The following is a 27,175-nucleotide window of genomic DNA, read 5'->3' as shown; positions in this document are numbered from 1 at the left end:
GATTCAATGCATATACAACTTTTGAGTCCCTAGAGTGGTCTTTTCACCAGTTTAATAAAGAAAAACGCATACTTCATTCATAAACAGTGAAGAGACGCTCTTGCTCAAAGTACCTTTGATGATGGATGGCACTGTTTCTGAAAAATTTGGAAGAGACGCGTGTTCTGACACCCATGTGCTAGGGGCCCAGTTGCCTTTATTGATGACATGAATTCCATGAAGTAGGATTATCCGTGGAGATTGGCAGTGCTGGAGATTGGAGCTAGGGTTTCAGTCATGGGAGACTGACTTGCACTGCGCTATACTGCCAGCCCTGTGTTGTGTTTTAGTTAACACTGAAACTTTGGTTATAATGCTTTGCTCTTCCCTTCCACATTTCAGTATGGCTTCAACATGGTCATGTCTCATCCACACGCCGTCAATGAGATTGCACTAAGTCTGAACAACAAGAATCCCAGGTAAGCATCTTTTGTAATGTTCAAGTCTAAATCTTAGCAGGAAAGCAGAGAACTGAAAAACCTTCCAAGAGTGTCTTCCTCAAGCAAATCTGGCTATAACCCTGCTTAGAATTTTCCCTTTTACCTGGTTACTTTTATGTCCAGAGCAGAATTGAGTACTCGGGACAGCTCCCAGTCTTCTCTTTTACCTTTCAATCCATGGGTGACCCGGTTCTCCACAGCTCTACTGAAAACTGTGGTGGGCAGGACTGGGTTGCCAGTTCCCCCAGGCATGGGGACCAGGAGAATCTTGACAAGGCTTTAGCTACGCCAGCTGAGTGAAAGCCAAGCAACCCACTGGACCCTTATTTATGTTTCTTGTTATCTTGACACATGTAGCTTAGTTATGAACAGAAAAAGAAGCACAAACACAAATTTAACTGTGTGCATGTGTATCGCCAAGACCAGAATCATATATTGCAATTCTTCTACCATTTGTATGTTGTAAAGTATTTTGTCTTCTGGTGATTCTGCATTTTAGTTGTGTAACTCTCCTTCAAATACATTGTTAAGAACTGAATTGTCTAAAAACTATTAATTTGTCTTTTAAAAAAAACTGAGGATAAATTGGATTTTTTTAAATTGAGAAGGGAATATAAATTGTGAATTACTGTATACACATTGCATATTTTGGTTTTGTACTTGCTTTTGTAGTTTACAAAAATTCAAAATAGTCATGTGTCCTGGTTCCTGCCTTCACCACAGGGAAGCCATTATTCATTTTTCTTTAGACAGTTGACATTGTAGATATCAGAACTGTCTTTGTTAAGGAGGTCGGCAGTTTTTATTCTAGAATGAAGACGAGATACTAAAGTTGTCTCGTGATGAGGAAAGAATACTGTTTCTTTGTTCACATTTTATTTGCAGACTTTGAATTCATCTGTAGCTGCGTCTTCCAAAATGATTTCAGATGCAACTTTATTTTGTTGAGTCAGAGAAAATATTTTTCTATGAGTACAGCTGTAACCTGGTACTTTTCCGGTCTCCTGCATAAGAAGAAATAGTAGACACTTGTCATGTGGGATTTTCATGGCTTTGTTTCTGCAGGAGAAAGGAAAAACATTAATTCCAGTTGGTTTTTAATTTTGCCATGTTATATGATTAACAGTTAACAGTGACCACCATATACACCTTCCCCATTCCCTGCAGAAGGCATATTTAGGGAGATTTCAGGATGTGCTTGCTATTCCTCAGTTACCTAGAGTTTAATGAACACGCAGGCCAACGCTCTGTTCCTCAAGTGCTCATCCTGGAAGGAGCAGCCAACTCATTACGTCTCCTTCAGTGATTTATGTTTTTCTTTCCCCTTCTTGTTTTGACAGAACAAAAGCTCTTGTCTTGGAGCTGTTGGCAGCCGTTTGTCTTGTCAGAGGCGGGCATGAAATAATTTTATCAGCTTTTGATAACTTCAAGGAGGTAGGATGCGTAGTTTTGATAAGAGTTCACAAACGTCTCACATCTTTGAATAGAATGATCCACGTTGTCATTGATCCTAGGGCTAAGGGAGCATAAGTAGCTAATTTTCCCGAGGCATTACTGAGAGGGAAGCAGTGATTTTAGTTTATGTGGCTGGAGGAAGCTTTCTTTGGGTATCTCATTTCTCTCCTATGTTAAAACTTTGCAGTATTCATTTCCCTTTTGAGTATGGGAGCTGTCGTTGGGCAAACAGGCTTTGATGTACATATATTGAGTTAAAGTTTTTACAGTGTAAATTCCAGTAAGCTTTAAAAACTCTTTTATTATAGTTACTTCTCCTAAATCCTATTGATTTTCATTCCTTTGCTGGATGCTATCTATGTAAAAACCCATCAAATCTGTCAAATAGGGACATCCCTATTTTGTAATCTTAATGGACAGATTTTGTAATCTTAATGGACAGGTGCTATTATAAACACACACACACACACACACAGACCTGGAATCCCAGCACTGGGACAAGACATCTGGGGTAGAGTGGATATAAAATGATAATTTGGCTACATAGTGAGTTCCAAATTAGTCTGAGGTACATGTTCCCCAACCTGAAAAACACTAAACCAACAACAACAATGGATATATGTGGTTGAAATAGAGACTGAGGGCTGGAGAACTGGTTCAGTGGTATCAGTGGTTGGTGGTATGACATTTGCCTAGCACGTACAAAATTCTAGGTTCACTTTCCTGCTCGTGTGGGAGGGAAGAGTGATCTGAACAACCAAGGCCATTGAGCATAGATAATCTTATACAAGTCAGGTAGCCATGAACGTATCAAGACATCTCTACTAAGGAAGTAACCAGTTTTCCTTTGGATAGTGGGGAGTGCTGTGGCCAAGAAGACTGCCTCTATATTTTAGTGCCTATGCCCTGAATCTCAGACTGCTTTAAGTAGCAAAATTACAAACAACTCTGGGAGAATGTTGAAGGCACTCAGAGCCCCAGGTCCTGATAGGACCCTCAGTCAACCTTAGCCTTGGTAGTACTGTTTAATTCCAAATATGTCTGGATTAAGACTCAAGCTAGCATGCCTTTAATCCCAACACTTGGAAACAGAAGTTGGTGGATCTCTCTGAGTTCCAGGGCAGTCTGTTCTGTATTGTGAGATCCAGGACAGCCAGGGCAATGTCCAAAGATCAGGTCTCAGCCAGTCAATCAATCAATCAACAATCAATCTTCAAGCCAAGCTGTGGTATTTTTGTTTGCTTAGTTTTTTCTTGTTATTTTTTTGTTTTTATTTGTTTGTTTGTTTGTTTTTGAGGCAGGATTGTTGTTGTTTGAGGTTTTTGGTTTTGTTTTGGTAAAGCCAGGCTGATTTAAGATGTGGTTTCCTGAGGGGCTTCCAAGTGCTCTGCCATCTTTACTGAAAGTCTAGAGAAGAATGTCAAGCACCAGCTATGCCTCAGTGCAAAATCTGTCACATACCATCTTTGAGGGCTTCATTTTACAAATGAATCTAGCTGCCATACCTGTGAGACACGTGCACAGCTCAGTGGGTAAGCTAGGGTCAGCATTTGTCTTCCTAATTCTGAATGTCTATGAAGCTACATTGAAGTCTGTGCTGACAGGAGAGTCTATGACTCTCCTGCCTCTGTACTCCTAGTGTCTATGTCCCACATCTTGGACCACTTTAAGTAGGGAAATAAGGGACATCATAGCTGTCCTCCCTACTGGAGAGGGAGAAGGAGGGAGGGAAGGAGGGGTGCTGTGAGCCTGTCAGGGCTGGGAGCTCTTAACCTGTGAGCAGCAAGGTGTGAATCTCGTCAGCCTCAGTGGTAGTGAAGTCATACCTGAGTTCTCAAAGGCTGATGAATAACAGGGGATCTTTATGTTCACATGTGGCTTCCAAAACAAATGAACTTTAAATGTAAGAATGTGTAAATGCTTATCTGTGAGTCTATATATCATGTATAAATACATGCACATTTTACATCTGCAAATAAGGGGGCATATTGGGGGGATGATTTTAAAGTGCAAGATAAATAGCATATGTTTGCTGATATAATTCCCAAATCCTTAAATGAGCCCATGCTTGAAAATATCACATGCTGTTTCAATCTCATACTGAGAATATCACATGCCAAGTCCTGTCTACACCGAAGAAAATATTTACCACAAATGTATTCATGACCATAGCTATAATGTTCTGGAATATAACTTTAATAACTATCTGATTATACTCTAAGTCAAATTATGTATTAAAAACTATCAGGAGCTAGAGAGATGGCTCAGTGGTTCAAAGCACTGACTGCTCTTTCGGAGTTCCTGAGTTCAATTCCCAACAACTACATGGTGGCTCACAACCATCTGTAATGGAATCCGATGCCCTTTTCTGGTGTGTCTGAAGACAGCTACAGTGTACTCATATACACAAAATATATAAATAAATCTTTAAAAAAACTTTATGGGATCTGACTTTAATCCTGCCTTATAGGAGATGCTCTGGTTTTATCTTCTCATACTTAAGCACAGAAGATACAGCTACATGGTAGAATTGAGTCAGATCTTCCGTGTCAAGAATTTCTGTGTCAGAATTGTGTATGTTTTAGCATTTTAGGGGATATCACATGCTTATTTGAAGAAAACTCCAGGTAGTGTTGAAAGTGGAATTATGACCTGTATGTGTTTAAAGCTGCAACAAAACCAGCTGTTTCTGGAATCTCTTCTCTATTCCACATTTGCCTGGAGCTTTGGGTCAAAATAGAGTTCTATTCAGCGTAGTGGTCCTTAAGTTCCTCTCTTTCTCTAATATTTTTCTGTGAGTCAGACGTTTTCTTATATGTCACAGTAAAGGGAGTTTTCGTTAGTTTTTTTTTTTTTTTTTTTTTTTTAAGCCAGAGCTATCACTGAAGCCTTCAGGCTTCTGTGGAGCTAGGGGCTAATGCTTTGTAAAACATCACGTCTCTGTTGCAGGATGCAGGACAGGGTTTCAGTTGGTGGATAACATTCACAGGGCCACTATGGTTGAGAGCACCATGCCACACAGAGACTACTCACCTTTGTTCTGTAGCGGGAACTATGCCTTCTCTTTCTTGAGTCAATATGATTATCCTGTCTAATATGACCTGTACAGGTTAATATGAGCGTAAAATGAAGCAAAAATGTTTTTTTGGCAGTTTGATTACATCTTTTCTCATGGTTTAGTTAATGTTAAAAAATACCAGCAATAGTGCTCTCTCTCTCTCTCTTTTTTTTTTAAAGAAAATCTGGGGCTGGAGAGATGGCTCAGTGGTTAAAAGCACTGACTGTTCTTCCAAAGGTCCTGAGTTCAATTCCCAGCAACCACATGGTGGCTTATAACCATCTGTAATGGGATTCGATGCCCTCTTCTAGTGTATCTGTGTATTCATATACATAAAGTAAATAAATAAATAAATCTTAAAAAAAAAGAAAATCTGTTTTCGTGCTATATTAGACTTATGTCAATACTGCAAAACTGTGATTTATTTTTATCAAAACTTTGAAATTGTTACTACTAACAATATTAGATATTATTTGATGTTAGTAACAACATAGTATAACAGGAAACATTTTCATAATTTTAGCAGTATAATTTTTATTTTATATACTCTCATATAACCTTTCAGTTTAAATTAACAAGAGTCCTATGGTTTCCAAAGGGAATAGTGATAGAAAAAAAAAATAAATAATGGTGATAAGTGGCTCGATGGCAGAACACGTGATTAGCACACACAAAGCCTAGATTCAGTCACCACAGGTCACTGCTCTGTTCTTTTTAAGTTTTTATTATTATTATTATTATTATTATTATTATTATTATTATTATTACTGTGAGTGTGTAGGAGAGCCAGATCAGAAGAGTGAGGGTGAGGGTGGGTGGAGACATCAAAGCAATGCTCACATCATGGTGGAGGTGTGAGGGTGGAGGACAGACTATGGGAGCTGATTCTTTCCTTCTATTTCAGCTTCCTGTGATTGACCTCAGTTATCAGGCTTGAGTTTCAAGCATTTTTTACCAAACATCTTGCTTGTCCTCATTTTGTTTTCAAAAGAGTCTTACCTTCACATCTAAAGTTGTTGCTTAGGAATAGAGAATATACAAGTTAATGAAATTTGAAGGATATTAACCCAATTTTATAGGATATTGCTGATTGCAGTTTTCCTTGACCTGTGGGTTGAGACGCTGTTGGCAATCTACTATCTCTAAAAATATTTACAGTGTGATTCATAACTATAGCAAAATCATAAGTTATGCAGTAGCAACAAACATAATTTTATGCTTGGGGTGGGGGTGGGGGTGGGGGTCACCACAACATGAGGAACTGTATTAAAGTGTTGTAGCATTAGGAAGATCAAGAACTACCGGCTTAGGCTGGTGAGATGGCTCAACAGTTAAGAGCACTGACTGTTCTTCTGAAGGTCCTGAGTTCAAATCCTAGCAACCTCATGGTGGTTCACAACCACCCGTAATGAGATCTGATGCCCTCTTCTGGTGTGTCTGAAGACAGCAACAGTGTACTTATTTATAATAATAAATAAATCTTTAAAGAGAAAAAAAAGAGCCACTGGCTTATTGTGATGAAGTAGGGTCTAAGGCCAGCATTACTGAGCAAGCACATGTGTATGATGGTGAGTTTCAGTGATACAATGTCTTATGGCTGCTTGTAACTTGTATCTATAGCAAGGGTGTGACTAGTTGAAGGTTAGCTCATTAATAGCCAACATGGCACTCTGCAAATTCTTTGCTCTAAGTACAATTAAGTAAAAGAAATCAACACATCTGGTTTGGTGTGGAAGTGTTCCCTCATGAAAATGTATGCCCCTGAAATGAGGACCAGGGTGAGAATAGGGGCCATCTGTTTCTCCTCACTGTTTCCTTTATCCACATGAAAGACATGTAGCCATCTTCTTGAAGTTCTGTCTTAGTTGCATGGCTCCATATTTTTTTTTTTTTGAGCATTGAGTCTGTGAGATAGGAAAAAAATACTTTTGGAATTTCAGAAATACTTTTGGTGTTCATATTAGTTCAGCGTCTTTTTTGTAAGAAACAGATTCTAACATACCAAAGAGAAGGTAGATGAAGGAGGACAGGAGACAAAGACAGGACAAGAAGCCTAAAGACCAGCCTTAGAGATGGCCAGGCATTCCTGGTGTGGCTAGCCTTAGACATGGACAGGCATTGCTGGTATGGCTAGCCTTAGACATGGGCAGGCATTGCTGGTGTGGCTAGCCTTAGATGTTGGGAGGCATTGCTGGTGTGGCTAGCCTTAGATGTTGGGAGGCATTGCTGGTGTGGCTAGCCTTAGATGTTGGGAGGCATTGCTGGTGTGGCTAGCCCACGAATAGCCTACACATTCATCCTTGAGAGGTGCTCTCTCAGCTGTTTGGTGTTCTTTTCTCCCAAACATCACTGACCTTGCCTAGAAATCCATGGGCTCATAAAGTCCTGCAAACTGTGAAGGGCCTTGACCAGCCCTTGCTGTAGATTCAGAGAGGTTCTAGTTCAACTCCTACAAGTTTTCAACCTAGACCCTCTTCTCTTTTTCCTTACCCTTCCTCCTTTCATCCCCCCTTTTATCTTGGGAATAGTTGAGAAATTGCTCTACTTTTAAAAGGTACTCCAAAATATACCAAAGAAAGTTTCCATTTGGTGTCATAGCAGAAGTATCCAAGAATAGAATACTACAATAGAACAGCCTACGGTAACACCACTGATAAAACCGTGAGGGTTTTGAGCCATCAAGTCTCCCAGGATGCTGGAAGGTATCCCTGAAAACCCTCAGGATTCCAGATCAGTTACAACTGTCTCCAACTGCTTTTATACTGGTAACATCTGGTTTAGGGCAAAAAGCTGTAGTTAGGTTAGTAAACACCCTAACGCCTCCCCACTTCTGAACTTCCAGTATAGACACACAAGCCCTCTAAAATGAGTCACTCAAGGCCACCAGCTCTCTTGTATAGAAGGCTTTTGGCAGTAGCCCTTGTCCCTCCTCCACATGCTAGAAATTTTCCTAAGACGGCTGATGTGGTTTAGCTACTGGGCAACTGAAAGCACTCGTACTATGCATTATTAACTTGATTTAAGAAAGCCTGTCAAGTGTTATTCACAGTGGTCCAAACTGGACAGGAAGAAGAACAGACATTTTGATGTGTTCCCAGAATCCCTCTGAGTTTAATTTCATTGACCTCATCAGTATTTGAGGGCATGGGGGCTATAAATGTAGCAGGAGCCATCCAAGTAACTCTGGAAGTACTAAATATTTTAAACATGGAAGGAGTAGTACTTTTGTATTCAGTACAAAGACTATTCTCAAGCCATGGGAGTCGTAGTCCTAGAGTTTGTATGTGTTCCATTATGTTAGCCATGAACTGGATTATCTAATTTACCAGGACACCTCTGGCTGCTCTGTTCTCTTGGGTATGGGTAGCAAAGTGCTATTAACACTGCTAAATGGTTTTGTTTGCGTGGTGGTTGTGAATGGATAGCACACCACCCTAGCAGTAGGTTTACGAAGCTCTCTGGTTCTATGGGTCAGTGTTCATACTGAGATGTCTGAGACTGTCTCCACTTCTGTTGTCTCTAGGGTCTCTCAGTGGAGATATAGCTGAAAGGGCATCTAGTGTCTAGAGCTCCCTAGAGAACTGTTTGTGTTGAGTCCACACTGAAAATTCAAAGAAGCTGGAGTGTAATATCTGGATGGCAGCAGCAGCTATAGTATGAATATATTCATACTTAGGAAGAATGGTGCTAGTATGCACATGCTAGCTGCTTCTTCCAACTCTTTCACTTCTTTTTCACGTTAGCTTATTGGATGGTACAACCCATATTCAGGGTGGGGCTCCCCCCCTCCCCGCTTACCCCCACATTTCAGTCCCCTTTGGAAACACTTCCACTGATAACACATCCAGTATTTGAGCTTCACTAGACATCTCTCGGTGCAGGCATGTTGTCACTCAGTCCCAAGCATCACATTTGCTTAGCAGCTGTAGGGGATTACCTAAGATTCTACTTGTTTCTCCTCTTTGTTCATGACAATGCTTGATCTCCTTATAATAAAAGGCTTGATAAACTTGGTGATTGATGCAAGGGTGATTACTACTTCTTCCAAGTGAGTGGTTTTTGAGAGCCTTCCTAGAAAGGAAAGGAAGCATTGCCTAGGGTTCTGAGTTCATTTCCTGGTAATGATCAAGTTATGATCATGAGTGCCTGCATCCTCTAGTGAGGAAGTGAACACCACTATCCTGCTGACTGTAGGATGAGCCATACTTATTCACTGAAAATGCAAAGCGAGCTCTTTGTCAGGGATATTGATGAACACTGAAAATTCAAAAGTAAACTGTAGGTCTCCCCCGAAAAGGAAAGCCTCTACGAAGCTAATACATTTGACCGTTGAAATTCTAGGCTCTCAAAAGGTAAATGGGATTCTAGGCAAGAAGATGGAAAGCTGACCAAGTCAAGTTTGTGTGTGTGTGTGTGTGTGTCTGTCTGACTGACTGTGTTTAAGGAAGATGGTACAGAAGAAAAGTGAGGTAAATGGGGCCTGAATTTAAGATAAATAAGAATCAGTTAGGTATCATCACCATTGTTGATTATTATCATTAATTTTCACACATGGCCTCCAACTTATTAGGTATTCCAGGCTGGCCTTGAGCTTAACATTTCTTGTCTCAGGCACCCTCTATGCCCGCCTCAGGTGATAGTTACTGCAATAGATGGGTACAGACTTTAAAATACCCTTTGTGTTTTTGTTTGTTTGTTTGTTTTTGTATCTTATGGTTCTACATATCAAAGTACAAAACAGCCAATGTAGTGGTATTCTACAAAGTCCAGAGGAAACCTTGTCACTTTGCTTTTTCCTTCTGTATTCCTTGGTTCATAGTACCTGCCTCTTTCTTTCTCTGTTATCTGATTTTCGGATTCTTTGGCTTCCTTTATTTAAGGAACCTCTATACAACATCCTATCAATTCAAATAATCTCCTGACCTCAAACTCCTTCACTTACTTATTCAAGCCCATTAAGTACCTTGTACGACATACGGTAACAGTACCAAGGTGGGGACATGGGTTCCCTAGTGCAAGGAATACATAATTTGCCAACATACAGGTAAAGAGAATTAAGAATGCCATTTCATATTAAGATTGTCTTTTGGTGAAGTTGCTCCATGCCTGAGAAGAGAGAGTGCGGAGTGCTCATGAAAGGGGCGCGACTAATGACACTCAATCCTCATGTTTTCAAAACCTCAACGTGAGGGGGCAGCAAAAGAAATGTGCTCCCCAGTCACTGGGTCTTTAGTCAGCCTCCACTAGTAAAGAAATGAATAAAAAGCCCCTTGGCAGTGGACCCAGCATGAGATCACTCTGATGGGGCCAGGTGTGAGTTGGCCTCTGTGGCTTGTTCCAGTATCCACCACTGATGTTTCGGGATCCTTGGTCTCTTCCTACACTGATAGCCAGCCACTGTTTGAATTCACGCTAAAGTCTGCAGGACCTTCGTTCTCTGTGTGTCTGGGGGAATGAAAGGAAAAATAATTAAAGAGAAAAGAGAAAGCAGAGAGGATCAAGGTACTCAGAGGCACAGCCAGTTACCAAGTGACCTGGCTGGCTTGCAGTGATGGAGGCACTTTTGATCATCCCGACTTTAATGCAGACCCCTTCCCAGCCTGACTATGAGTCTATACAAAGAGGAGCTTCATTTTCTTAATAGAGCAGCCACTTAAAAAGCAGGGTGTTGCCTCCTTTGTATTTTTATTCACAGAAAAATAGCCCTTCTAAACCCATGCCCTCTGGCAACTGTGAAGCAGTTGGCACATGTGTCCTCATTTTATATTCTTGAAAGACTGCCCTGAGAGAAGCCGCGAGAGCCGAGTTCTGCTGGAGACGTGCAGTGTCTCATATAGGCTTGGGCGCTGGTCTTCAAGCCTGGAACTTTCCTTCAGAACTGACTCATTGACATTTGTGTGTTCTGAGGTTTTAAAGAACAGGAGAACAGTGGCATGTGTGAGTTTATTATACATACATACATACACACACATGTTTGTGTCTATATATGTACATACACACATATATGATTACTTGAGCCCAAGAAGAAAAAGTGGGGAGTGATCGTGAAAAGGGACATGGCTAATAACACACACAGTCCTCATGATTCCAAAGCCATGTGTGTGTGTGTGTGTGTGTGTGTGTGTGTGTGTGTGTGTGATATTAATACCCAAGGAGCTAAAGGGGTCTGCAACCCTATAGGGGGAACAACATTATGAACTAACCAGTACCCCGGAGCTCTTGACTCTAGCTGCATATGTATCAAAAGATGGCCTAGTCAGCCATCACTGGAAAGAGAGGCCCATTGGACTTGCAAACTTTATATGCCCCAGTACAGGGGAACGCCAGGGCCAAAAAGTGGGAATGGGTGGGTAGGGGAGTGGGGGGGAGGGTATGGGGGACTTTTGGAATAGCATTGGAAATGTAATTGAGGAAAATACTTAATAAAAAAATAAAAAAATAAATAAATCTGAATAGGGAAAAAAAAGTCCAAGCTATTGTAGCTTTGGTAGTATCCACTCTGGGAAACATGAAAAATGGGGGTTTTCAGCCCCTCATCAGAATTTGGTAGTCATGTCCAGCACAGATTTATGCAGGGTCACGTTAAATATCTGTTTTAGGGCCACCTTGCTTTCTTCTGTGCCCACCCCCTCACTTCTTCATTCTACACTGATTTGTATGGTAAATATTTTTAAAACTACCTTTGTCTTGTTGCTGAAGAGATGGCTCAGAAGTTAACAGCCCTGGCCACACCTCCAGAGGAGTTGAGTTCAATTTCTGGCAAATACTGGGTGGCCCACAACCATGCTTAAAATGAGGTCTGGTGCCCTCTTCTGGTGTACTGGCATACATGCAGGCAGAACATTGTATACATAATAAATAAACCTTTTTAAAAAGAGAAGTGTTTACTAAAAAAAACCAATAAAACCAAACCAACCAAACAAAGCAAACCTTTTCTTGTTGCTGGATATGGCAGTGCATACCTATAATTCTAGCACTTGGGAAATGGAAGCAAGCCATTTGAAGCTTCAGAGTGAGCCATCAGCTAGCCTAGACTGCATGGGACCTTCCCTCAAAAGAAAATATAATTTCCGTCCTGAGACCTTGTCTTTCAAATTTATTCTCACAGGTAGTTTTCTATCATGTGAAAATAAAAGACTTTTTTAAGTGTCACCAAACTGTAAGCCGCCAGTTGTTTTTAATGGTTTGAGAGTCTAGTGCTAAGAGTTACATTGACTGGTAAGGTTCAGTCCTAGCTCTACCATAATTCTGGGATGCTTAGACATGTTAACTAGGAGGAAGGGTAAGATAAATCACATTTCTACATATTTATATGTGTGTGTTAATATGTGCATCATTACACAAAAATACTGTATGAATAACAATTAAACCCTAAAATACAAATGGCAAGATTGGCCATGACTATCCTGGTAATATCAGTCAGTGTATGTTGGTTTCTGTTGTGGAATTAGACCATCTCTTACAGTTTATACATCTAGTTTTCTTTCCTAGAGATGCCTGGTTATCTTTTGTTCACTATTTGTCCTTACCACCCTTTCCATAAGAACTATTAAACAAACTTGGAGGACATGAAAATGTCTGGGGACTTGTTGAGTAGTGTTATTGGTGATTATGGTTATTGGGACTGAGGCATTTGACAGATAATAAAAGGCATGGTAGGTGCTCTACATCGTTTCTTTGACATGCTAAAGGTAGAACTGGCTGCAAAGGGATATAGTAGAGTAAATGTATACCAGGATCAACAGTAAGAGAGACAGTTTGCAAATGTACAGAATATTACTTAGTTTCAACTCCTTATTATAATTTAACTCCAAATTCTAGGTACTTATTGAACTTGACTTTCCAAGAGTCAAGCTTAAATTTCAGTTGGAACTGAAACATTTGTAAAACGTAAACATGTTTATATGTGAAGTCCATAGTAAATATGTAAGGATTTTGTTTTATGGTTTCTTTCATAATAATGAATATTAATATTTGGAAAAAAGACATGCACACAGTTGTTGATTCTATTCCATCTTCTCTCATATCATAAGTATCAATAAATCTGTCTTGTATATGAATTTTATATGTATGGTTTAAAGTAGAGAAAATACTAGAATGTTTTCTGCACAAACATTTCATTATATATTCAGTTAATGCCCCCAGGCTAATGCGTATTGCTAATTCCCAAGTGTGAGTAAGGTGTGAAGAGGAGGCCTCAGCGTAAGTGGGCCTGCCCTCATTCTAATCCACTTCCCTCTGGGTTTGTATACAGTCTCCCAGGACATGCTCTTATACTCCAGGCACTTTGCATATATGTTCCTATATTTTCCTACTACAGAGCAAACATAATAGGAAAGGCTACAGATAAGATAGACTCTTGGGATGGTTTTAAATTACTATTAAAATTCATGGTAGACCAATCAATTCATAGTGATCCAATGAGAAAGGAGGTGTCTTTTGAACTGGATTATTAAAGAAAAGAAAAGAAAAGAAAAGAAAAGAACTTGATTTGGTGGAGAAAGTTTCAGGAACAGAGACTGACAATGTAAGTAAGAATCCATGGCTAATTGGGAAAAAATATCTCCCCATTTTACAGAATGTGGTCAGGAATTTAGATATCTCCTATATTGTAAATTCTGGAATTCAGATGTTTCCTATATTCATCCAATTCCATCATTTATGGTTCTAGAAAGAAACCATCAGGTAGCATCAGACAAGAGTCTGAAGCGAATCTTCAGTGGAGCTTCCTGGACCTGGAGTGACCCTGGAGAAAGCAGGCAAATCGCTCTCACTCTTAGGGACCTGAGCCTTAACACGGTTAATGTTTACAAAGCTGAAGAGCAGAGTTTACAGGATTCTGATCACTACTTATCATTTATTTGTAACTGCCCTAAAAAAATGTTGCTGAAGAATGAGGAACACTGTGTGACCCCACTAGAAGAAAGAGTGGAGTCTCCAGTAGGGAATTGTGCCTTTGGAAAACACTTGCCTCTGGAGAGTCTAACTCAGCACTTCAATTGTGATGGAGGTGTCAGTGGCAGGCATCATTTTAAAATCACATGGATGCAGGGGTTGTGAGGGAGGCAGTGTCTAAGTGATAAAGAGCACCTGCTGCTCTTATAGCAGAGTACGTAGGCTTCCGTTTCCAGCAACTGCATGGAAGCTCATAACCACGTGTAACTCCAATTCTAATGGCACTCAGTGCTCTCTTCTGGCCTTCCTGGGTACTACTCACATAGGCAAACTCCTGTGGATACATAAATCGACAAGAATAATTAAAAAGAAAAAAAGTTCACTAAAGGCACACTGGTTCCTTTGATGCTCCATAAAGGCTGAGGTCTAGCGATCTACCACACACCACAGTCTGCCTCCCATCCTTCTGACCCCTCCAGAGAGTGTAGGTCAAGGTGCTGGAAAGAGAGGGTTAGAAATACAGGCAGTATACATGTTGCTTCCCCATCTGTTTATCAGCACATCTTCCCAAAGGAAGGCTGATGTCACTCGCTTGGCAGTTGATGAGGATGCTTGTGTTAGGAGGATGATAATGGTAAGGGCCTGAGGCTAAGTTAGGTTGAGAAAAGCTCCCTGATCTCCTGAGTAGATGGTGACAAATGCTCTGTTGATCATACAGGCCTGCAGTAAATTAGAAGAAGCAGCATCCACTGTGACACTGATAACACAGTTTAGAAGGGTAAATCCTTCCAAATCAGAGAATGCCAAGAGTTAAAAGAGAGATTTGGCAATCTGATGCCTTTGATTCACTAATGAGAGTGACACTCAGGTAAGATCAAATAGTCCTAGGAGAAGTTCACAGAGTAGCAAACCAAGTCCCTAAAGGACATCCTCAGGCATCATACCCAAAGATCTCAGTATTCTGATAAACACTATACTTTTGAGACACCGCTTAGAAGGCTAGAGAGATGCCTGGTGCTTAGGAGAGCTTGCTGCTCTGAGAACCCTAATTCAATTCCCACTACCCATATTGGGTGGCTCACAAACAACTGTTACTCCAGCTCCAAGGACTTTCAACCCCTTTTAGGACCTCTACAGGGCATTTGCATGCACTTATCCCTTCTCTTCTCCCCCTTCCCCTCCCCTCTCTTCCCCTCTCTTCCCAGCACTTCTCTCTCCCTCTCTTCCCTGCACTTCTCTCCCTTCCCCTCCCTCCCTTTCTCTCCCCTCCCCCCCCTCACACACACACACTTTTTAAAAATCTTAAAATATATTTTAATGGCAATACTTAAATCTCTCCAGAATTATGACAGCGATGAAAACCATAATTAAGTGTTGTGGATTACACTTGGTATCTAACCTGTGTACCAATGCCCCCGCTAGTGTTTTGTCACTAGGTAATTTCACTTGGGAAAAGGGAACATCCAATGAGGAACTGCTTCCATCACATTGCCTGAGGGGAGTTTTCTTGATTAATAATTGATATGGTTAGTTTCAGACCATTTGTGGGTGATGCTAAAAAAGCAGCCATAGCAACCCAGTAAGTGGTGTTTCTCCATGGCCTCTGCTTCAGTTTCTGCTTCCAGGTTCCTGCCTTGAGATTGTGCCCTGACTTCCCTCAGTGATGGTGTGCATCCTGAGAGTCCTGAGTTGAAATAAACCCTTTTCTCTCCAAGTTGCTTTTGGTTATGAAGTTTTATCACAATAGTAACCCTAGCAAAGACTACAAATATCTCCTACAGCCATTCTAAACAGAGCAGATTCCAGGGCTCTAAACTGAGACTTGATGGAGGACCTCCACAGTGAGACTAGGAATCTCTGCTTCTGAAAGCAGTCAAGGTTTCTAGCCAGTTTCACTGGGGAACTAGAGGCCCATGCACTCATATGATTAACCCCCCAGCTCTTTTGACTATAGATTAAATAGCTCGATCATAAACTCCATTCAGCTTGCATTTGAGCAACACCAAGAAGGCCACGTTACTATCTCGGGGTATCTTGGGGAATTATGATATATCTGAGCAGGAATTAGCCCACTGACTGTGCATAGAGACTTGCATAGGTAAAAGGCATCTTTGCATTGTGGTAATTCACAGATAGCTGTGGGTTCCATCTGCAGTAACAGAGAAAGGGTTTTCCATGTGGAAGAAAGGACAAGTGGACAGTAAGAAGACAGATTACACTTGAGTAGCTAATGAAAAGTGGCTGTCATAGTCACGGTTCTGTTGCTGTAAAGAGATGGCCAAGGCAACTCTTATAAAAGAAAGCATTTAATCAAGGGCTCATTTCTAGCTTCAGAGGGTTAATCAGTTTTCAACAGGGCAGGGAGCAGGGCAGCACTGGAGCAGTAGTTGAGAGCAGCATCCTGGTCCTTAGCCAGAGAAAGAGAAACTCTCAAAGCCCAGCCCTAGTGAGAAGCCTTCTCCAACAAGGCCATAACTCCTAAACCTTGTAATCCTTTCAATGAGTTCCATTCCCATACCAGTCATTTAAATATATGAGCCTATGGGGGCTGATCTTTTATTTCTCAAGGCAGGGTTTCTCTGTGTAGACCTCGATGCCCTGGAACTCACTCCTCACATTGTAGACCAGGCTGGCCTCCAATTCCGAGATCCACCTGCCCTGCCTCCCAAGACTGGGATTAAAGGCTTGTGGCTTTGGAGGACTCCCCCCCCCCTCTTTTTTATTTATTTTTATTTTTTATTTTGAGACAGGGTTTCTCTGTATAACAGCACTGGCTAGGCTCCTGGTACTCACTTTGTAGACCAGAATGGTGTTGAACTGTCAGAGATCTGCTTGCCTCTGTCTCCAGAGTGCTGGGATTAAAGGCACACACTACCATGCCCTGCCTGGTGTAGGGGGTGCATTATTATCCAAACCACTGCAGAGAGAGTAGTTGAATTCAGAATGAACAATAACAGATTATTTTTGTGGCAGATAAAGATGCCTCAAAGCACTGTGGTAGCCTGGTATACACAACAGAAATAGGTATTAAAAAGAGCTTTGAATGGTTCTTTTCCCTTCCCTTCCCTTCCCTTCCCTTCCCTTCCCTTCCCTTCCCTTCCCTTCCCTTCCCTTCCCTTCCCGTCCCGTCCCGTCCCGTCCCGTCCCGTCCCGTCCCGTCCCGTCCCGTCCCGTCCCGTCCCGTCCCGTCCCGTCCTGTGTCCCCTCCCCCTCCCCCTCCCCCTCCCCCTCCCCCTCCCCCTCCCCCTCCCCCTCCCCCTCCCTTCCCTTCCCTTCCCTTCCCTTCCCTTCCCTTCCCCTCCCCCTCCCTCCTTTTCTTTCTAAGAATTCTTTATTCTGCCAGCAAGAAATCCAGGTCAAGATGCTTTGAAACAGGGAAGCATATTAACCTTTAAAACTAATGGATTAAATATGTCCTCTTTCTAGCTGCTTGGTGGACATACACGATGGCATGTTGTTGACATAGATCGGAAACTATGAAAGAGCTCATGGCTCTGTCAAAGTCCTGTATGTTCGGATTGTTCCACTGCCCACCCCTCAGTAATGAACCGGGTGATACCCTCTGATGTGGTTCCCTAGAAATGACTTGGGCTCCAGAGCCCCCTTCATTTCTGCTGAGGGAGAAGAAGCATGCAAGCCAGATTCACATTTCTGTCTATATGACATGAGCAGTCATTAAATAGGTGTATTTCACAACCCCACAGGAAATGGAAAGCTGTATGTAGGAAGGGTGGTAAACTCTGTGTCCCATGTGAAAGCGAAGTATTACTTAGCTCACACTGCTTGCATCTAAACCACCCTACCTACTTGGTCAAACCAGGATGTAAAAAAAAATGACTATTAATCATCTGTATATACTAATTAATGCTAGAGATTAATATGGTAGCAGTTATTCCTTTATCAGCTAGTTTCTCAAATAACCACACCGAGACCCTTACTTAATATTTCAAAACTTAGGCTTTAGCTGGGCAGACTCTCAACTAGCTCATCTAAGTTAACCTGACTACCTAGCTCCATCCAGCCCCATGACTAGCCATACCTTCTAGGCCCATAGTCACCTTCCTCTTCCTTCTTCCTAGAGTTCCTTTCTTCTTCCCAGGAAGTCCCACCTTCCTCTCTTTACTGCCAATCATAGGCTTTAGCCTTTTATTACTTCACTTGGGGAGGATGATTTACACAATGAAAGCTAGTGTATGTGAGAATTCACTGCATTTGAAGGCATAGCAGCACCAGACCAACCCCAGCTCCAGGGCCAACATGGCTGAAAGAAGATAACTCTTCTCTCCTTTGAGCCTGGTTTTAGAAACTGGCAAGGATGAAAGAACAAGAGACTAGTTTTGAACTATTTGCAGAGTTCACATGTTGGCCATCATGAGAATGCTATGAGTTGTCAAAACATATGGCTCAAGTGGTGAGATGGTTGTGCAATAAAGCAGTTGCCACACAAGCCTGATAACTTGAGTTCAAATCCCAGAACTCACAGAAAGGTGAAAGGAGAGATCTGACTCTGTAAAGTTGTCCTCAGATTTCCATGTGTGTGCTGTAACACATATGCACACATACATACAAAGTAATAAAAAAATGTAAAAAGCATATGCATAAACAAGAAGCACATTTACACACAGATAAGATTGCATGCTATATATCACAGCATATAATTTCTATCTGCCAACAAGACCCACAGATTGTAAGACACAATAGCACTTAAATAAAAGAGCTATACTAGGGTTCAGCAAGATGGCTCAGCACTTATGGTGAACCCTAATAATCTGAGTTCAATCCTCCAGGTTCCACATGGTAGAAAGAATTGTCTTCTGACCTCCAAATGCATGCCATGGCATGCATACCTCATATATAGAGCCATTCTATGTTTGTTTGATTTAAAGTACACTGTGGCAGCTAACATTTGCTGTTCTTGACTTTTTTGTTTGTTTGTTTGTGTTTTGAGAAGGTCTCTCTATGAAGCCCTGAATTTTCGAAAACTCACTATGTAGGTAAACCAGTTAGCCTAGATATGCCTGCCATCTCAGTGTCCTGAGTGCTAGGACTAAAGGCATGTATCACCATGCATGGAATTATTCCTACGGTCTAGTATTTCTGATTCCTTCCCTGGCTTTGCCCTCAAGACTCCATATCCACAGGAGGGATCTAGGGGCGGGGGGTGGGGGTGGGGGTGGGGGAGTCCTTATTGGATGGAGCGACCTTAGGAGCTTCAGAAAGTAAGCCAAACAGACTGTAAAGGAGCTCTCCTGTGCACTGTGTTACTCCTTCAGGTGGTAGATTCCTCCTGCTAGGAGTAGGGCCACCAGAATGTGACAATCTGTAGACAAACTCCAGCCTATGCATTTGAAAAGCAAGTGCTCTGCTAGGCCATAAGGGGCATTTTTCTTACATATCACTGTGTGATGGTTTGATTGAGAATGACCCCCCAGGGGCTCGAATACCTGACCGTTTGGTTCTTGGTTATTGGACTATTTAAGAAGGACTAGGAGGTGTGGTCCTATTGGAGGAGTTGTGTCCTTCAGAGTTCTGTGTCCATCTTACAAATCAGATGGACACTGGGAGTTTACATCTGCTCCAGCACCATACTTGCCATACTTGCTGCTATGTTCCCTATCATGATGATCAGACTAAATGCTTTCTTTTATAAGCTGGCTTGGCCACCGTGTCTCTTCATAGCAATAGAACAGTAACCAAGGCACCAGCAAATCATTCACATATGGATAAATTCATCAACCTGAATTATACGAATGTACTTACTTTCCAGACCACAGACTTCAGTCTGATAGTGTAGCCCCTGCCCACCCATCCTTGTGAAGTCCTGCCTAGTACAGCTGTCCCTCTTTGTATCTTTAAACTCAAACACTGCTGGCACTGAGGTGCTGTGAGGTCAGAAATGGTTGGTCTTTTTCCCATCAGGTGGGATCTTTAAACCTGGGTTATATAGTAACAGGGCTGCCACCCCCAAGCTGTTAGTTCAGGCAATTCAGGGAACATCGTGGACTTCCTTTCTCATCTTCAGAGCTGGAGATTGTACTGCTGACTTCCAGGTCCTTCTTTAAGAAGGCAGATTGGAGTTGGGTGGTAGGGGTGCACATCTTTAATCCCATCACTCAGGAGGCAGAGGGAGGCAAATCTCTCAGTTCTAACCGCCCTGGTCTACAGAATAAGTCCCAGGATTGCGAGAGCTACACAGAGAAACCATGTCTCAAAAAACCAGCCCCCAACAAAAAAAAAAGGATTATGGTGGAGGGGCAGAAGTATGGCTCAGAGGGTAAAGGTGCTTGCTGACAACGCTGATTACCTAAGCTTAATTCCCAGAACCTACATCATGGAGAGAACCAACTCTCACAGGTTGTTGTCTAGCTTATACACATACACACACACACACACACACGAGGATAGAATATAAAAATAAAGAAAATAAGAATTATAGAATAGTTAATGATAAAGAGGCCATATGGAGTACAGGGCTATAGGGAACTCCATAACTCAGGGGAATGGTGGAAATTAAGCACCCGTGAGCAAGTCTTTGATTTCCTCCACACAGGCCTATTGGGTTATGCTGGGCAGCCCACAAGGATCTTGGGGTAGGGGAAGAAACATCTTCTGACTCAGTGTGTTGAAGCATGAAGGCCAAATCCTTATCTTAAGCCCAACTGCTTCACTCCTACTTGGGAAGCAGCTAAATCCTGCCTGGCCCAGTTAGAGCAGCCTGTCCCATGGAAGCGGAGACATCCCCACTAGTGAGAAGCAAGCAAATGCAGTCTCTGCCCAGATCATCACTCTGTTCTTCGACGTCTGTTAAAAGCGTTTCCAAAGGACCCCAAACCATTTGGACACAGCCAGGGTCCTGGATGCCAAGAGGACTGTGGTTTAAACCGTCTCTAGGGGTGGGGAGGGGTCTATTTCCCTCTAGGCTCATAATGGAGAGAAGGTATCACCAAAGCTTTGAAATGAATATTTTCTTGCTGGTAAGATACAGATGCCTAACTTTCAACCCCACCAAAGTCACTGACTACCTGTACTAACTAACCCTGTAGCCACTGCCAGCTCCCAGGGTGCCCCACCCCCACCCCTGACAGACAGACAGACAGACAGACACACACACACACACACACACACACACACACACACACACACACACCATGTACTCGTGCTTGACGACTAAATGTGAATTCTTCTGGGTTAGTTATACAAAAATTAAGGGCCCCTTGCTTAAGTGTTTCCTTCTTGCTGTGTGGACAGACTCCTTGCCACAGTAAGTCCCTGAGATCTGGGGAGCTCCCTGAAGGAAAGCACCATTGCAAGGCAGTCGATCTTATGACTGAACACAGTCCCCTTTTGGACCTGCTAGAGAAGAGAAGTTCCATTTTTTCAGGATTTATGAAGCAAGCCATGATTTTATAGTTATTTGTGGTTGAAAAGCATCTGTTGCCTTCTCTTGCTAACAGCAGCAGTCTGATGGTAACTGACTTCTTAGTGGCCAGTGAAACCACTGCTCTAGGCAATGGCTCCCTATGCATCCCAGGACCTCTTACTTCATACACAGCCTCCAAATGACTATTGTGATAGAAGCAGACCCTTCACTAGACCTGCTGAGGGCTCCTTAGAATCTAAGAATGAGATCTTCATACCGGACATGGTTCAAATGGAACCATGTTACTTCATTCCAATAAAGTAATAATGGATGGATTTTGTGGTGTCCTCAACCTTCTCTATCTCTTAATGAAGTGTAGGTCTATAAAGACTCGTGACTGAGAACTTGATGTTTCACTAATACTAAATAGTCCTGTGAAAACTTCAGTCATTTCCAGATGTTTCCAGATATTCAGATGTTCAGTGTTAGGTACCTAAAGACACCACACTTAATTTCTGTGCATGTGTTTTAGTGTGGGTTGCATAAAGAATCTTGACATCTTGTTCCGAAGGCAGAGAGGAGAAGATTGGCTAGCTAGGACTAGGGTCTTAAAGCCCATGCCCACAGTGACACACTTACTCCAACAAGGCAGTACCTACTCCAACAAGGCTACACCTCCTAATAGTATAACTCCCTGGGCCAAGCATACATAAACCATCATATACAATTCCCTTGCCCCCATAGGCTTGTTCAAACATATGAGTCTATGGGGGTCATATCTAGACATAGCATAGTAATAAAGTACATTTAGTCCAACTTCTAAAGTCCCCATAGTCTATAGCAGTCTTAACAAGGTTATAAGTCCAAAGTTCAAAGTCTCTTCTGAGATTCATCAAATCACTTAACTGTTATCCCCAAAGCAAGTTAGGAAACCAACTGGGCAGACTCCAAACTGCATCTCTGTGGCTAATGTCAAAGTAACCTTCAGATCTCTACTTCCTTTTCATCTTTGATGATGACAAACAAGTTCTTTCTTCTGGCCTGGTTCCACTCCCTGTTAGCTTTAACATCTTGTGGTCTCCAAGTCATCTTCAACATCACAGCTTCTTGCTCCAATGTCTGAGAGCCATACATGATCTTCTGAGCTCCACCAAAGGGTTTGGCTGTTTAAGTGTCCTAGAACTCACAGAAATCCACTTGCCATATACCTAGTCTAAGATATGAGTTGATTTTTTTCAAGCTTTGTGTTTTTAGGTGGAGGTCTCTTTGGTTGGTTTTTGAGACTGTATCCCAGGCTAACCTTGAACGCAGGATAGAGGCAAGGATAACTCCGAACTCCTGATCCTCTAGCTGCTACCTCCTGAGTATTAATAGTAGAGTGACAGGTGAATGCTGGCACACACAGGTTATGGAGAGCCCCGGACTTGCTGGAAGCTAAGTAAGCACTATAAAAATTGAGCTACAGCCTCAACCACCCATTGTAATGCATGATTAAATCCCAAAATCTGAAGGAGAAAATAAATGGTATAATTTCTTGTCCAAGTCAGAATTAGCCACACCGTATGAAGAATTCCAGAATGTGGTGTGTCCCCATGAAGATGAAGCCACATGACTCAGAGTTTACTAGAACTTCCTTCTACAGAAAGGAGCCCTTCTCTACAGCTCTAGTGTTTACCAAGATCAGGTATAATCTTGAAATTTCCCTGGCTGTCTGAGATGAGTCTACCTATATATGGAGGCTCCTGACAAGACTGGACATTCTTTTTTTTTTTTTTTTTTTCTTTTGGTTTTTTTTTCGAGACAGGGTTTTTCTGTGTAGCCCTGGCTGTCCTGGCACTCACTTTGTAGACCAGGCTGGCCTCGAACTCAGAAATCCGCCTCAAGACTGGACATTCTTTACCTCAAACCCAGAAGAGTTTATGTTCTAAGAAAGAAAATGTAATATAAAATGTAAAAACAGCTCTCCTCCATGTGTGCTATGCAGGACCTGAGTTCCCAGTTTGGAGAATCAGATAATTGACAAGCATTCAGCTTTGTCCTGGGAGGCTTGACACGGTAGACATCAAACAGTCAAAACCAAATATGCAAGGAGGAGAGAATTATCTTTCTCAGCGCACCGACTATATCCATGGCACCCACACAAAGGCAGTACTACTTACTTGCTTTACACCTATTCCTGGAAACAACCTCAAAATGGAAATGCGGTGTTGCTCTTGGTGGTGTACCAGCAAACCTGGAAAACCACAAGTGTAGCTGTCGCATAACTGGTGAGGAAGGAGCCCTCGTCTTCCACAGCCAAACAAAACAGAGCCTCGAAGATCGTGTGACCCTCATTGGCTACTCCCACCCTCAGTGACGCAGAGCCCAGGGCTAAGATCTGCAAAGCTCAGTCATTCAAGAGCTACATAAGCTAGCAGTGCTTCCACGAGATCCTCTTACTGGTGGCAGGACTAACTGCACACCCAGCAGACCCAGCTCGTGTTTGCTGGGACAGAAAGCAGGGTTTTAAAATGAGATTTACTGTTACCCACACCAGACTGAGCAGAAAAGGGAACAGGAAATCTCATCAATTGTCTTCTCTAGGTATGATTTGCTATGCCTACAAAGGTACCTACGCTAAAGGCTTGGTACCCAAAGGTACTGTAGGCCTAAGGGTAGGCCTCAGGCCATTGTGCGTAGCCCCAAAGAGGAATGCAGGAAGCAGGTCCTTTCTGGTCCTCACTTCCAAGTTCACAGTGTAAACAGTTTACTCTACCTGACTGAGCACAGGAGCTCATACTGTGATGTTTGGGACACACCAGAGTCACAAAGCTACAGAGTCAGCTGATCTTGGTCTAAACTTTCCACAAGTGGAAGAAATCCTATTTCTCTTTATAATTGTGTCTCATCTTTCATTATAACAGAAAGGTGAATGACATCGGTGTAAAGACACAGTGATCCACTTTAAACTGTGTTACTTCTGTTGTCTGTAAATAAAAGCACCCGTTATCTCATTATCTTGACTAGTTTTATATCATAAAACAGAGATGTACACAACTCTTGGAATTATTTAAATATACATATATAACACATATTACACATAAAACATGTACAAGGAATTTTTCATGTTAAAATGTGATGGCAAATAAAAGTAAGTCAGTCTATCAGGACTGGAGAGCTGGCTCAGCAGTTAAGAGCTTGACTGCTCTTCCAGAGGTCTTGAGTTCAATTCTCAGCCAACCACGTGGTAATGGGATCTGATGCCTTCTTCTGGTGTGTCTGAAGAGAGTGAAAGTGTACTCACATACATAAGATAAATAATTTTTTAAAAAGTAAGTCTATCATCACTCTTTTTTTTTTTAAGATTTATTTATTATTATATCTAAGTACACTGTAGCTGTCTTCAGATATACCAGAAGAGCCATCAGATCTCATTACGGATGGTTGTGAGCCACCATGTGGTTGCTGGGATTTGAACTCAAGACCTTCAGAAGAGCAGTGGGTTCTCTTACCCACTGAGCCATCTCTCCAGCCCTATCATCACTCTTAAGGAAGGGTATTCTGATAGATTTTTTTTATTCTATTCAGTACAATTCAAGAAATATTGAGCCTTATAGTATGCAAAGTATCATTCTAGATGCTGAAAATGTAACAGAAGTAAAACATGACATTTTTATCTTCATTGGACTCTCTCATTCTCAAATATATATGTTTATATAGATTTAACATGACTTACACGGCAGCATTATTACATTATGAAATGCCATTTTAGGGGAATTCTTGAGGTTTAGTCTGGATATCCCTAAGATCACATATGAAATCACAGTAGTTATTGGCATGCGTAGCCTAATTTAGCATGTGTATAGTTCAACTGAATACTCTCTCAAGGCTGAATGAATTAACTAGTGGATATAGGGTTTGCTTTCAACAAAGCTACCCAAGGACAGGGTGAGAATTAGAATTAAAATTCATCCTTGATTTTGTGTGTGAGTCTTCAGAGAGCTATTATTTTGATATGAATGTTTGACTGTTTTTTTTTTTTTTTTTTTGGTCTTTAACTTTCATGTAGATGAAACATTCCCCGGGACCCTGCAGTTTTGAGTATTTCACATGTTCAATGGAAATCAGTTTGAGCTAAAATGTGTGTGTTTCAGGCCTCTGGGGGTGCTACTCCATAAATCACAGGAAATTATGCGGTGCACTCAAATTATTTAATTGAGACAGACACGAGAGCATGGTCAGTCTTCCTCACAAGGAGTTTAAATATAAAACTATTTAAATCTTTTGGTATCTCTGTCTGGAGCGCATGTTGGTAATATAGGAAACCTGCAGCCAGTTTTTGTGAACTGTATTGTGAAGGCCTATTAAAATGCTCTGGGAAGAGCAAAGACCCCGAAGGAGGAACACATCCGATAACATGAAAACCACGAGGAACAGAAACCACGCACCCACATCTGGTTAGCTTCATGCTGCTGTTTGGTGGCTAGCAAGCTTTGAAGAAAAGTAAAGAGTATATACTAGAAAATAATTGTCAGGACTACAGTGGGATGCTTCTGTATGGAATGTCTTATGCATGATAACCACGTATGTTTCAGGTCTGCGGAGAAAAGCAGCGTTTCGAGAAGCTGATGGAACATTTCAGGAATGAAGATAATAACATAGACTTTATGGTGAGTTATCCTGGCACTCCTTTCAACAATGAAAACTCAATTTCAAGCCCCCTTTCCTCCAAAACACACGCCACAGTCAAGTGGACACAGTAAAGGGCTCAGGCGAATGAACGAGGTTAGTCATCCACTCTAGAGTGGTTTTCTTTATCTGAAGGCTCCCTTTCTGGAGCCCTTTCAAGTTTCACTCATTTGATTAAAGGACAGAAACGCTGATAATTTAACAAATAAGAGGGAAAGTCACGTGGTTGAGAAAAGGAAGTCACGACTTAGTGTGAATTCCCGTAGCCACCAAGGTGACCTGCATAGAGGCCTCAGCTGGATGGAACTTTGGCCTTTTGCTCTAGTGACCTCTCTAGACCACATGCTCACAGACTAAAGTGCTTGGCTTTGCTGACTGGACCATTGGCATCCTAGCTGGAGATGGTGTTGATGGCTCTTCTCCCTTTGGCTTCCTTCTTGCTGTGACTGACCCCTACCTGGGGCATTTCTGAATTTCAGCTCCTAAGTCTTCATTCTGGGCTCAAGACAGAGTTCCTCACGAGGCTTCCTTAGCCGTTCCTTTCCAGTGCAGCCCTGTCCTTGTCCTTGACTGATTTCAGTTCTCCTAGGAAACTTGCCGGCCCAGGCGTTCCTTCTGTGCAGCACTTGTCTCCAGAGCATGCATCCTGACAGTTCTTGCATGCGAAGCCTTTGTGCAGCTGCTCAGTCACATCTTCATTAGAATCACAGTGGCTGTAAGGCCTGAAACACACTAGGTCTTCAGTGTGAGACTCATTTCTTGGATCTTAGATTTATGCGAATCTTAGTTTCAGCTCCTTTAAAATCCTGATGATAAAATCCCTTATAGAGCTTTTCTGTTCTATTAGACATGGTAATTTTAAAAATTATTTATTTATTTACATTCCAGCCTTTGTCCCTCCTTCCCGGCCCCACCCACTGAATTCCTCGCCCAATCCCCCATTTCCCTTGCCTCTGAGAGGGTTTCCCCTCTCCTGAACCCTTTTCCTTTGGTGCATTTTCTCCCACTGAGGCCAAGACTAGGCAGTCCTCAGTTATACAGGTGCTGGGGAGTGATGGTAGGACTTGGACTAGTCCGTGTATGCTGCCTGGTTGGTGGCTCAGTCTGGGATCTTCAGGTTAGTTGAGACTCCTAGTCTTCCTATGGGGTCACCCTCCCCTTCAGCTCCTTCAATCCTCCCCCTAATTCCTCCATAGGGGTCCTTAACTTCAGTCCAATGGTTGTGTGTAAGTACCTGCATCTGTCTCAGTCAACTGTTGG

General features: G+C 42.0%; 1 protein-coding gene across 5 annotated transcripts in view; it reads left to right on the top strand.

Annotated features, from left to right (window-relative positions):
- Positions 1 to 27,175, top strand: part of Fmnl2 (formin like 2) — a 278,573-nt gene that overhangs the window by 217,143 nt on the left and 34,255 nt on the right. For all 5 annotated transcript variants that reach the window (XM_085834913.1, XM_085834909.1, XM_085834912.1 and 2 more), the window contains 3 exons: positions 382 to 458; positions 1,820 to 1,913; positions 25,822 to 25,896. In XM_085834913.1, coding sequence (XP_085691039.1) covers positions 382 to 458; positions 1,820 to 1,913; positions 25,822 to 25,896 — 246 coding nt within the window. The remainder of the gene's footprint in view (positions 1 to 381; positions 459 to 1,819; positions 1,914 to 25,821; positions 25,897 to 27,175) is intronic.

Source organism: Mus caroli, unplaced genomic scaffold (genome assembly GCF_978045245.1).
Source record: "Mus caroli unplaced genomic scaffold, Mus_caroli_1 scaffold_2, whole genome shotgun sequence".
In the NCBI taxonomy this organism is placed as follows: domain Eukaryota; kingdom Metazoa; phylum Chordata; class Mammalia; order Rodentia; family Muridae; genus Mus; species Mus caroli.
The sequence above is the reverse complement of the archived record's forward strand: the minus strand, read 5'-3'. Positions and strand labels throughout refer to the sequence as shown.